A 13,080-nucleotide genomic window follows, 5' to 3' on the forward strand; every position below is an offset into this window, starting at 1 on the left:
TTCTTCATGCACTACAAGTCATTATCGTTTACCAAAATGGAATTTACATTTGAAGATGGGTTAACTGAAATCAACTAGTAAGTATGACTTAAGAGTTAGGCTTCTGAAATCCATTAACATTTAACCAACTTAGAGGGCAATGCTATTATTCTTAAACTTTTATCAAAATTGTGCAAAAGTATAAACTGATTTTTAGTAGGTTTGCATAGAAATAACACCATTTCACTTGTGTGATACATCTTTTCCAAAGGATTACGGCAGGCCTGTTTGTATTTTTCATGTATATTCTTTCTTTGTTGTTGTTCATTTCCCTCCTTCTCCCTTCTCCTCCTCTTCCTATACCTTCTCTCCTTCTTCTTCTCCTTCTCCTTCTTCCTCTTCTTCCTCCTCCTCCTCCTCATCCTCCTCCTCTTCTTCTTTTTCTTCAGTTTTTATATGAAATTAACCGTATTTATAATCTGGCTACCATAGTTCTAAAATAAGATCCAGTAGTAGTTTGAAGCACAGTGAACTGAGCAGTTTCTTCCCTTTTTAAAACATGATGGTGAGTGGCATTCCCCACAGTCAAGACTTATGAACACGATTAATCCCATCTAGAGACTTTTGTGAACTCTAAAGGCTCCAAGTCCACAGTCAAGAACCTTGGTGACTTCACATAAATGCCACTTGTGGCTGGAAGGGAGACAATATTGTTTGCTTCAGAAGTTTTCAAGCAGTTTCTTATCTGGTAGCTTCAGATTTTTTTTGTTGCTTTTATGACTGCTTTCGACATTATGCCTTCAAAAATCCAAAGGTCGAATCATCATAGTTGTGGAACGTAAGGAGTAACTGGGCCCTTTGAAGTAGTGCCACTTTATCCCATTCAGTTTTCCATGGTTTTGTCCAGCAGTATAGAACATTCCATTTAGATTGGATGGGCCACAAGCATCAAACCACCAGCCTGAAAAATTAGTTAATAATGAAAGAGAAAAGAAGGAGAAGAAACAATTATAAGTAAATTGAACATCTGGAAATTAGTGGAATTAACCAAGGTGGAATTCATTTACACTTTTTATGACAATTTGCAAATACGAGGCATTCAACAAAAAGCTTCTGGGTAAGTGCAACTGTTTTAAGCGACATCCAATTTAGGCAATGTATGAGTAGAGAGGAAAGCTTCCATGGAAACCAAGCTTCAGGGTCACTCCATTGGGACTCATTTCCCATTGTAATGATGGGAAACTTCTGGGATTCAAGATAAGATCTATTTCAGACCTAGATTTATATGTAGGGCAAGTAAAATGCAGATACCCTTAGTCATTCCATGTTAAGCTTGTTATTAGGACTAGAACAATAATTAGCGAGGAAGTTCAGAAGCTTTGACAACTGATATCTACATAGAGTGAAAGAAATGTTCTCCATCTACTTCATATTTTTGCCAACAACTGGCCCTCAGCTGCTTCTGAAACTAATTGGATACTGGGCAATGACTATGATGCACAAATTGAATTTGAATTACTATGTTCTCCCTATATTTTACAGCTATCTGGGAAGTGTTCATCAATAGTAGCCATATAGTGTCTATACAGCAGTATTTTTTTTCTGTGATTGTTCAAGCTCTTTCAAAACTTATTAAAAAGAAAAACAACTTGATGAGCAACATGGAGATCCTATGCTTGTATAGTTCTCTGTAAGGGTAACTTAGTAATTTATTTTTTTAATGAATTAAGTTCTTAGATTTTTAGATAAAACATAGTACTTTTTCTCTGTCTCCTGAAGTAACACTACTGAAATCTTTAGGGAGAGATCTATGCCAGAGACATTCTGGCATATTTTTATTTGGATACAGCTGACCTCCCTTTGATTACAGAGTTATACCTAAGGGACTAATAGCTAAAGAAAGAGAAAGCTGTACAACTGATGTTTAACTGATGTTAACTTGTGTATAACACAAGCATCATTTTGCAGAAACTTTAGAAAAAGTTAAATGGAGAAAAGCTTGTTCTCATTTTTCAATTTTGGAAGATGAATACAGCAAGGTTGTGTTTATAAAGTCATACTAGAGACATAGCAAGCTGTATTAATCACAGCGCGTATTAGAGAAGAATAAGGTATGTCTTGAATTTGGAAAGACTGTATTCAATGCTATTTTTCCAACTGTATGCAGACAACTAGATGTTAACGCAGTCAAAACATGAGAAACGAGAAAGTTCTTGTTTGGCAAGGAAGGAAGAACTGTAAAATTCCACATTTTTTTCTTAAGATTAATTCCTTTAAATTTTTTTGATAAATACAACTAGTAAAAATGTGTTATTTGTGTTACAAAAAGCATTCTAATATTAGGGAATGCATTTGCCCTAAAGACTCTCAAAACACCAAATGAAACCCAACTTGATTGCTCCAGTGTTTCGACTTTCTCCTCCTTTTCTCTGACTTTCTTGATCTTTCTTGACTCTTCCATCATGTTAATGATCCTTTCATAGTGTTTCAAATATCCACCACGGTCTCTGAAGGAAAGGCAGCTACTCTATTATTAGGAACTTCTATGAATCATAGAATGATCCTCCAAGTTACATTAGGTACTTGAGGTAAAAGTATGTATTTTTGTTTGGTTTAGAGAAAGTCACAAGAGTTCTGGACAACTGTGGGAAGGCAGAAGTCTGTTTCCAACAGCAGCCTGGCAATAAAGGGCACAGGCTGAAGGGTAGATTCATTAGGAAATTTTGGATGAGTTTAGCAAAGACACAAGAAACAGCAGGGGCACGTGAGAGAATCAGACAAATTGATCTTCTATATTTTTTCTGATGAGTAAAGGAGGGTAATGTTTGTGGTAAGGGGAATGGCATTTTGGATATCTTGAAAGAAGACCATATGGCTGGGTCATAGTTAACATGAGAAAATAGCAGCCTCAAGCTGAGAAGGTCAGAAGATCAAATCACAGTCTTTTATCCAATATCCTAAGGACAATGTAAAGGCATGGTCTATTTACAGGCCTACCTCATGTACTTAGCACCGTACCTAACAGTTTGCTTAACAAATGACTGGGGGAGTGACTATAAGCTTACTGACAGATTGGCTGTTTTTGACTATTTCTCCTTACAAATTTTCAGAGTCTGAAGTAGTTTAGTTTACTAAAAAGTTATATTTGATAGACACCACAATACATAACATCCACGCCTACTGTGTTCGTTCATTCTTTATTTATTCCTTCAATATGTAATTATTGTGACTACTGTTAACACAATACTCAACAAGACAGAAGTGGTCCCTCCCTTCATGGAACTTACTTCTCATGTGAGGAACAGACAAAAAGCAAGCGAATAAGTAAAATACTTACGATACTTCATGATTTAAAAAAAGAGAAAGAAAAGAATCAAGGAGCTATGAAGGAGAATAAAAGGAGACCTACTTGACTTTTCACATTCACAGAACAAGCTGGTATTTAATGAGATCTGAAGGATGAGAGGGAGGCAGCCATGTGAAGATGTGGAAAGACTCTTTTAAGCTGAGTATAGCACATGCCAATGTTCTGAGGAAGAAAGAGAGCTTGACATGGTTAGAAACTAAAAGAACATCAGTGGAGCTTGTTCACTAGAACATAGTGAACACGGGGGAAACTCTCAGGAAATAAAGGTAAAGAAACAGGCAGTCTTGGTGGAAAGTTGAACAACGTTCATGGAAAACTTTAGAGTTTATCCAGTCTACTTGTCCATCATCAGATGAATAAGCAAAACATTCTCTCGAAATAGGAACCAATATTTAACCAAGGGAACCAGATCTATCAGGCTGAATGTTTAATCAAATATTATTGAGAACCTTCATTCTGTAACTATGGTCTGCCAAAGTCATCCTGAGCATATGTGGCAGAATGATGAAGGGGAAAAAAATGATTTTAAAATCAAGTCAACAAATATTAACCAACAGAAAGATATAGAGGTCAGGGTTGAATAAAACAGAAATCCTGTCTTCAAAGACTGCACAGTTTTGTTCATGGGAGAGACAATAAGCTGCTTAACAATGAGGTGAGGGTTGTTAAACAGAGAAGAAGGAAATCTACGGATACAGAGGCAGAACGTCCTGTCAGTGGGTCCACAAAGTTGACTTATTTACCACCTGAGCTGTGTCCTGAGAATGAATGTGAATTCACTGAACAGAAAGAAATTCTGAACACAGTGTGTACCCTGAGAGAGTAGGAGAGAGTGTCTGTCAGCAGCCTGGCTTGACTGGACTGCCAGTGGGTAAGGGGTTAGACAACAAAAGCTTAGCAAAATAAACAGGAGAGAGAACACAGAGGTTTTTATTTTATTTTCAGAAATTTTCTTGTGGGCAATGGAAAGCCTATAGTGTACCAGACAAGAAATTAGAAGACCCAGACTTTGATGCTGATGGCACCAGTTAATAACCAAGAGATCCTAAGCAGTAATAATAATGATATTTGCTATTTATAAAATAGTTAATATACATTAGGGACTATGCTATAGCATTTATATGCATTCTCTTATTTCATCCTTCAAACAACCTGAGTTGATGTGGCAAGTACTGTAATAAAGACACTGATGCCTAGCAGTAAGGAGATGGTTCCAAGGTCATGGTCACTTAGTTCCTCATTCATAAGATGTGGTTTATAATGTCTGGCCAACCATTTTCCCAGCATAGTCGTATGGCCCAAATAAGATGACACATTGACTATTCGGCCCTGTAAAATCCTAAATAAGTGCTTAGTGTAAGTTATGTGGAAAGGAAGATGGAAGGTTTAGAGTAGGAACGAACACAAAGGATTACATCTTGTGGGGCAGGCACCATAATGATTTAATAATAAAGACCAGGTCATCAGTGCCAACATATCTCCTTATTTGCTTGGTAGGGTCTCTTAGAGAAATATGCAATAATTTGGACCCAAATGAGTAAGTTGTGCAACGTTTGCATTGTAAAAACAATGGCATTTAAGTAACTAACATGATTTGAACAATTGTTTTCAGTGATTTCTTTTGACATCATGTTGAAACCAAAGACCTTAATGTATTTGACGCTTTATCTTAAGACCAGTGGGCCATGCACATAATGGACTATCGCAGAGCAGTTGATGATAATAAAGATGACGAATTAAGATGGCACGACACGAAAAGAAAGGGTGATTATTTCTCATGACAATTTTTGTTGCAGTGTCCTTTATAAGATATTCTGAACTACAAGGAAACAAAAATAGCTATTTGTGTGCAAGTAAGTATTCCATTTCCTCTGACACATGCAGTAAAACAACAAAGGAATTTCTACTTTCTACTTTTCTTTGAAAAAATTGAACATGGCCAGCTCTTTCAAACATAAATCCTGAAAAGACAAGGTTTTAAAGCATGATTATAGAAAACAGGCAAAAGTATAGTGGAGTCCTTGTTACTCATATGTACTCCTTGACATTCATAGATAATCCTGTGTGCTCATGGGTAACCAGGACCTATGTAAATTTGCATGGAATGAAGGTGTTCTTTGTGAACATATAGAGAGTACGCCTGGGTTTGCAGTTCCTCTCTGATAAGATACCAAGTAGCTGGATAATATTATATGTGCTTTACAATCTTGGGGAAATATTAACTCTGTGTGCCTAGGAATAACAAATGTGCCAATATGCTAAAGAAGTTAATCTAGGAAAGACACTTTAAACTTAAAAGAACGCAGTGATGCAAGCAAAGGACAGAAGAAACCAGCAGTGTCCATCTGCTGTTGGGACAACTGATAAAATGTCTCAAATGTTTTAAGATTGGCAACTGCTGGCTTGTACGTTGCCAAGCATTTTTCTTTATAACCTGTAACCTCATGTATATTTTAATAAGAAATCTGAGATGCATGTTTCTAATTCATTTACACTTAACTCATTAAAATTTAGCTTTGTCCTAACTATGCCTGGCTCTCCGGCCTTTAAAAATCATTCCAGTCTTTTATCTTTGAAGCAGAAAACTCACATTTTATCACCAATAAATAAAACGTTGCCCAGAAAGTAGGAATTTGATTCTAAACTTTGTACTCAGGAAGTCCAAATTTATTTGAAAATCAGGAAACCTAACTCTCAAATTCTTCTGATCCTAAACAAAATGTCTCTCAACACTTCCTTTCTAAGGTAAAAAGTACAACAAACTGTAAAGATATATCTGTTCTTATGGATTTCTTTCATTCATTTTCAATGCATACATTCTAGTCAGCAATGCGCAACAGAACTTGCACAGAACATAAGAGTTCCTCTCTTGCTAACTAAGAGTGAGGCTGCACAAAACTGATGGTGCCATTTTTCATTATGAAAATCACTTACTGAGTTCACGTGCACAAACTTGGCCTTATCCATAGGTAGCCTCAAGGAGTAGCACGCGGGAGGCAAAGGACCTTTCCTAGATGTCTGCGTTCTCTCTGTCACCTCATACTATATCCCTCTCAGGCCAAGGACTTGGCTTTTTTTCCCTTTCTCTTCTTTTTGTTCCAAAGATGAAAAGTTGTTGATCCTGGACAGTGATCTTGAATTCACTTAAAACCTTTAGGTATTCTCTTACTGTCTCTTCCCTCCCTTGCACTTCATTTCACTTTTAAGGTTTAAATGAGGAAATCCCTGCTAACGCGCTGCAAACAGTAAAATAGATACCTGTTGCCTTTGAATGCCACTCATTTTAAAAGAGGCCGGAGAAGGAGCAGATAAAGTGATGGCTTATCTGGAGGTTGTGTTCAAATCTTACCCTTAGTGCTGATTCTGTGACCTTTGGTAAATTATCTAATGTTTCTGTATCTCATTTCTTGCCAAAAGCATTACTGTGGTGCTGATTTAAAAGGGTTTTTAGAAGTGTCATGTAAGTTATTAAATATAAACCATTTAAGATAATGCAATAGTGCCTGTTCATATGAGTGCAGTAATATTTGCTATATTATTATGAGAGTAAAATAACACAAAAGTAAGCATTTGATGATTTCTCATGCATTGTCAATTATTAACCTTCGGTGGCAGACTTGTACTATGGGACTATCAGTTCTGGTTCACTTTTTTTTTTTTTCCAAATTTACCATTTGAAAGACATTTTCTGATATTCTCTGCTTTTCTTTTCCCAATAAGCAAAAATTTCCTTCAGAAAATAGGAATATAAATTTGTACTTAGAAATGTTCATATTTACTTGGAAGACCGGAATCTAATAAATTTTTCCAGTTCTTGAGCTTAGTCTTCTGGGGTTTAGTTATTCTTAAAATTTAGTCCCAATTCTCATATCTTCTATTCATCAAATTGTTTCACGAGTGTGCCTGCAAATACATATGCATACTTCTGTATTTTAAACCTCAGTTCAAGCAACAGTCACATTCAGATTCACACTGATTTACTTTTATGCCTTCTCACTGGGATCATTTGTGACTTTGTAATGCCCTTTCAGAGCCTGTGATAAAGTATTCATTCACTCGACCGATATTTATTGAGCACATACTATGTGCCAGGCACTGTGCTAGGCACTCAGTATATAGTAGTAGACAGCACAGAGTCTCTGCAACACACATTTTGTGGAACATTTTGTGTACTGGATATGTACAAATGAGAAATTGCTTTGAAATAAAGTAATGCAATGTAGATTTCTGTGGTCAACCTTAAATTACCCATATGGATCTTTTCCCTCAACATTTTTGCCTTAAAACCTAGGGAATGCCAGTTATCTGGCAATGCTTAGCACATCCTTCCTGGATTATTAAAAACTCTAAGATGATTATATTTTCCCAAAGATCTTGTCACTTAGCGTCATTTGCCAGTTGGAGAAGCTGCTAATTTCTTTCATTTTCTTTGTCCTCAAGATTATATAGCAGGCAATATCAACTCTTTCTGCAAGCATTTATCAATTCTGCTGTTAGCATCTGGGAAGTTGTAGGGTGTACTAAGAAATTTATGTGTATGGCTTTATCCTGTCTTTTAAGGGCTGAACTGAGAAATATCCTTTGTTAGCTTTAGCAAAGTCTTGTCTGTCGTCTGACATAGTTTATGCGTGGGAAAAGAGATCAGAGTTTCTACCACAACAGATTCTTTCTGTAGAAGGTTAGGTCACATTTTTACATAGTTTTTATATTATACACTAAATGTGGAAACTGTGTTGAAAGAAAAGTAAGGTAAGGAACAGAATGTAAAACAATACCATGTTTTGTTTTGTCAGCAACCTTTAGTAACTGTAGTTTCTAATAGTCTTTTAGAAAGACTATTTGAAGAATGCTAATTTAGTACTAAAGACCCCGTTTTCTTGAAATGTAATATTCGCTTTGAATGTGACAATCTAAGTTGTTCCTTTTCAGAATTTTGGAGTCAGAAGATTTTTACATATTTGTTTTTATATACAATAAATCCCTATAAAACAAAAGCATGCATTGAATGAGATTACATTTTCATTTTCTTAATGTTAAATAGTAGATAAAACTGTTAAGTTTAAAAGAAACTGATTCCTTTCTTTGGGCTCAGGAAGGCACAAAACGAACTGTCCTACAGGACTGAAAATATTGCCTACAATCATCTCTTAACTTGGTCCCTCCCAATACTGAAGTATATGGATTTTTCACAATATCCTACATATAGGAGGAAACCTAAGGAGAAAACTTACAAATTTTCCTAAGGTCAGTTGCATCATAGAACAAAGACATTTCTGGCTTATAAATCTGGGCTGATAAATCACCTTTATTTAACTATTAATTAAAAGGGCAGTTGCACAGAAGCAACTGTATGGGGCAATTTTGACCTTGAAATATATATTCTGGTCCCAGAAGAAATCTGTAACAAAACATGAAAAATTTTCAACATTTACATTGGATGGAAAAATTGCTGGCTTTCTGGTAAGGTAGAAACAAGTACATATACTTCTGGGAAAGGAGGTATAAAGCACTGTGGTATCTATTTCTATTGATGTAAATGTACTTTCTCAGCCCATTACACCTCCTTTCCACTCTACACTATACTACGAATCACAACCCATGCACTGAAAAATAATATCACATGGTTTTCCTTACATTAGCCACAGTGAGTACATAGAATAATAGAATCACAGAACCAGAAGAAAGTAGAGACTTTCTTGTCTAGACCCTCAACTGCAGGAACATGCATAAGTAAGCTCTTTTAGATAAAATAGCTTTATATTCTCTTCTTGAAGATGTCCACCACTAGAAATGAACAATCCTCCTTGGCAGCATTTGATCCCTGGACACTCCATCTAAAGTTACTTCCCCTTTCTCCAACAACTCCATCACGTTATATTTTGCCTCCGAAACTGGTTATGGTTTGAAATTGTTATTTATTGCTTACTCTTTTGTTGATGGTCTCCCTCAATAGATGCAAGTTCTATTCTGTCTTGCTCATTTCTCTAAGAGTAGTTGATCTGTAATAGTTACTTGTTAAAAATATGTTAAATTGATAGAAGAAAGTTAAGAAGTTAGGATATTGGGAAAGAATAAAGAAAGATCAAAATGTTCTACTTTATGCCTAACTGAAATACCTTCTGCTTTCAATTAAGCTCATCTCTTGTTGTTCAATCTCTGTCATATAAAGGTGGCAACGATACCACATTCGCCAACCCAAATCCCTGCATGTATTTGCACAAAACTATTTAGGACAGTTAGTGGGCGATAAATCTTACTCTACCCTTAATTTCTTTCAGAAGAAACAAAGGAAAAATTTTGTAAATAAACAAGATGAAATAAAACTTTAATTGATGGTGACAGAAAACTATGAATTATTAGCTTCAAAGACTATAAAATCTTATTGCTTAAAGGAAACTATTTAAAATAGGCAGCAAGTTCAAGTACAAATTAAAAAAGAAAGGAAAAACCATTAGATGAAGAAAATGGTTCTAAGGGAAACTATGACAGAATAAATACTGGTAGTGGGGAGTAGCTAAGTAGGACCTAACGTTCCAGGCAATACTCAAGTTACCTGGACTGTCATTGACATTCATCCTTATGCTCTCCAGTTCTTAGCCATCGAAATTCCACATTTTAGCTTTGCAGAGTGAATAGGTTTGCAAGGCCTGGATTCTTTCAAAAGGATATTTGATAGGGTAATGGCGTTTATTACAAAAACACATTTAGTTAGACCATTCCAGCCCAAGCAATAAGTGGAAATTTTCTCTCCCCAACATATGTGTTTATTGGTGAGTAAGAAGCAGGTCCAGGAATGATTATGGATGAAAGAACATGACAAAGTTCAATCATTTGAAGCAGAAATAAAATCATAAATCTGAGCAATGAAATTTTCTCACCAACAACCAAGAGGTGCATTTTCCTCTTTGCTTAGCTCTATATTTCTCATTATTATGACAGAAATATGAACATATTGGAATGCTCTTCTAAGGCAACATTTGAAATATTTTACTGTTGTTCTTTCAGGCATTGCATTTATTTGGTAAGAAAAGCTATCTGTAAAAATAGACATGGAGAAAATGAAGCACATTTCAATATTAAAATGAACAGCAAACTAGACAATCAAAGTCCTTTTGTCTCTGTATAAAGTTGTTGTGACAATTCCATTTATGGGATCAGGGAAGTAATGAAAAATTTTTTTTCTTTCAGGAAAACAGTTTAAAACCTAACCTGTGGGCACCAATCTAAATTTTAACAACTGTTTTGGGGAGGGGGTCATAAAGTTACATATAGAGGACTTTTACCTATTTGATGAGGTTGCAAATGATGCCAGAATAGCATTTTAAAGTTTAAGGAGGAGGATATGATAGAAGAAGAATCATAACAGGTTGGCTTTGATAATACTAGAGTTGGTCCCATGTTGAAATGATGTTAATGTAAGTGCGGTGGAGGGGGGTCAATGGGATGTGATTTGGTGGTGGTAATAATGGAGGACGTGGGGATGGGAGGAAGGTGGAAAGATTTCTGTAAAACCACCCCTTCCTATTCTTCCATGCTCTGTTAACTGATGACAAAGTGTCAACCTAATGATCCATTTCACTGGCTTCAAAATTTGAACATGATTTCAAGGGTTACAAAATGTTCATTTATTCATGTGCCATATTTTTAATTGAGTTCCTGTGTGCCACATCTACTGTGCTGGGTGTTAAATATAAAATGGTAAGCATTAACTTGCTTTTATTTTCCTTATGTACAAAGCGGAGATAGAGTTTGTCTCCCTGCTTATCTCACACAGCTGGTTTGGCATTCAACTAAGGGAGTACAACCTATGCAATAACATATACTAATATATAATAATGGATTTCGAGGGTTTTTTTTCCCTTACTGTCAATGAAAACATGGTTTGTTGTAGATTAACACAGAAGGAGAACCAGGAAAGCTGAGGGTTGGAGTGACTGCTATTCCATTCAGAGAGAGAAAGAACACAAAAACTGTGAGAAGAGAAGCACAGGAAAAAAGTTTTCCTTTACAGTTTTGCTGGGTGCCAACTCCTTCCTTGCCAGAACCTATAGCTTGACTTGAGCTAACTTGCTTGCCATTGGGTTTCAGCCACATGTTTCTCAAACTTCAGCCAGTCATGCATCAACTTCACAGATTTTTGCCATCATCCATTTATAATTTTTATTAATATTTAATTTTTTCTTTAAATCAATAATTTGTTTTAGATCAAATATTGTGAATACTTTAAAAACGCAAAGATTATATAATTCTTTTAAAGAAGAAAACAGTACCACTTGCTACAATAAAAGGGAGATATAAAACCCAATACAATTAAAACAAGATCACTTTATTCACTTCTAGGTAGGTTCCATTGTCTAACCAAGGCCCTGAGCCTGAGGCCTAAGGGTTTTCTCCTTCTTTGCTCTAAAGATTATTGAATGATTATCGAGTAAGTGTTCAAGAAGTATTATAGATACACTAGCACCAAACTGAGAATTTCTCTTTTGACACAATCAGAAGGCTCAAAGACAATGAGAAGGTTAAAAAAGGATTTATCTTTCTTACTTGGTGATATAGTACTATTTAATGGTATCTCTTATACCAGCTCAAATGTCTTGCAGAAGTCAATACCATACATTGAAAAGCCCTAGTGTTGCTGGTCTGAATTTTATAACTTTAGATCTCAGTACACTTCTTTATTCTTCTTATTCCATTTCAATAGAATGGCCAATGAACTGTACTACATAGTTGCAAAATACTTTGTAAGAACGTGTTTTTTTTTGTTTTTTGTTGGCTTTCCCCTGTATGCTGAATCCCCAAATTGTTATCCATTCCACTATGGGTATCATTATGATTATTTAGAAGGTAGAATAACTGGCACTTTAAGAAGCTAAAGAATTTTTTCAGAACCAAGCTTAGCATGCCCCCTTTACAGACAATGGGGGAGGAGGCAAACTTATAAATATGCTAGAAATGTCTTGCACGAGAACACATGGTAAATTAGTGGGCAGAACAAAATGATCTCTAGGGACTTGCTCTTAAGTTTCCTGACCAGAAGATCACAGTCCTTTCTCATAGATAAGAAACTTCAAGCCTCAAACCAATGAAACATAACTTAGAGAATGGCCCCATAGGACTTACCTCCTGTTAGCATGAGGGCACATTTGCACATACAGTTGTCATTATCTGCATCTTTAGTGCTGAAATCAGCACCATGTAAGATCAGGCTGCTCTGTTTTCCTGCTGTCCCAGTGTGACCCTTTAAATACAACCTGAAGTTAAGAAAAGGAAAAAGATAAGCTATTCAACAGAATTACAGAACCCATAAGACCAGTTTGTTGAATGTTTGCCTTTTTCATTATTTCCTCCCTTCTTTGCACTCAGCCCTTTTAACAAACTACTGCAAGACCCAATCTAGGAGAAAGAGAAAAAGAAAGAAAGAAAGAAAGAAAGAAAGAAAGAAAGAAAGAAAGAAAGAAAGAAAGAAAAGAAAGAAAGAAAGAAAAGAAAGAAAGAAAAGGGAGGAGAAAGGGGAAGGAGAGAGAAAAAAAGAAAGAAAAAGAAAAAGAAAGAATAAAGAGAAAGAAAGGAAGAAAGAAAGAAAGAGGACGGGGGAGAAAGGGGAAGGAGAAAGAAAGAAAGAAAGAAAGAAAGAAAGAAAGAAAGAAAGAAAGAAAGAAAGAAAAGAAAGAAAAAAAAAAGAAAGAAAGAAAAGGAAGACTCCAAATGACAGATAGCAAAATTCTCTATGGCTT

General features: G+C 35.7%; 1 protein-coding gene across 3 annotated transcripts in view; it reads right to left on the reverse strand.

Moving 5' to 3' along the window:
• Positions 1 to 380: 380 nt before the first annotated feature.
• ANGPT1 (angiopoietin 1) overlaps positions 381 to 13,080 on the reverse strand; it is a 239,078-nt gene continuing 226,378 nt past the window's right edge. For all 3 annotated transcript variants that reach the window (XM_007075831.3, XM_007075832.3, XM_042972971.1), the window contains 2 exons: positions 12,467 to 12,597; positions 381 to 940 (listed from right to left, as the gene is read on the reverse strand). In XM_007075831.3, coding sequence (XP_007075893.1) covers positions 780 to 940; positions 12,467 to 12,597 — 292 coding nt within the window. In that variant the 3' untranslated portion in view covers positions 381 to 779. The remainder of the gene's footprint in view (positions 941 to 12,466; positions 12,598 to 13,080) is intronic.

Source organism: Panthera tigris, chromosome F2 (assembly GCF_018350195.1).
Source record: "Panthera tigris isolate Pti1 chromosome F2, P.tigris_Pti1_mat1.1, whole genome shotgun sequence".
Lineage (NCBI taxonomy): Eukaryota > Metazoa > Chordata > Mammalia > Carnivora > Felidae > Panthera > Panthera tigris.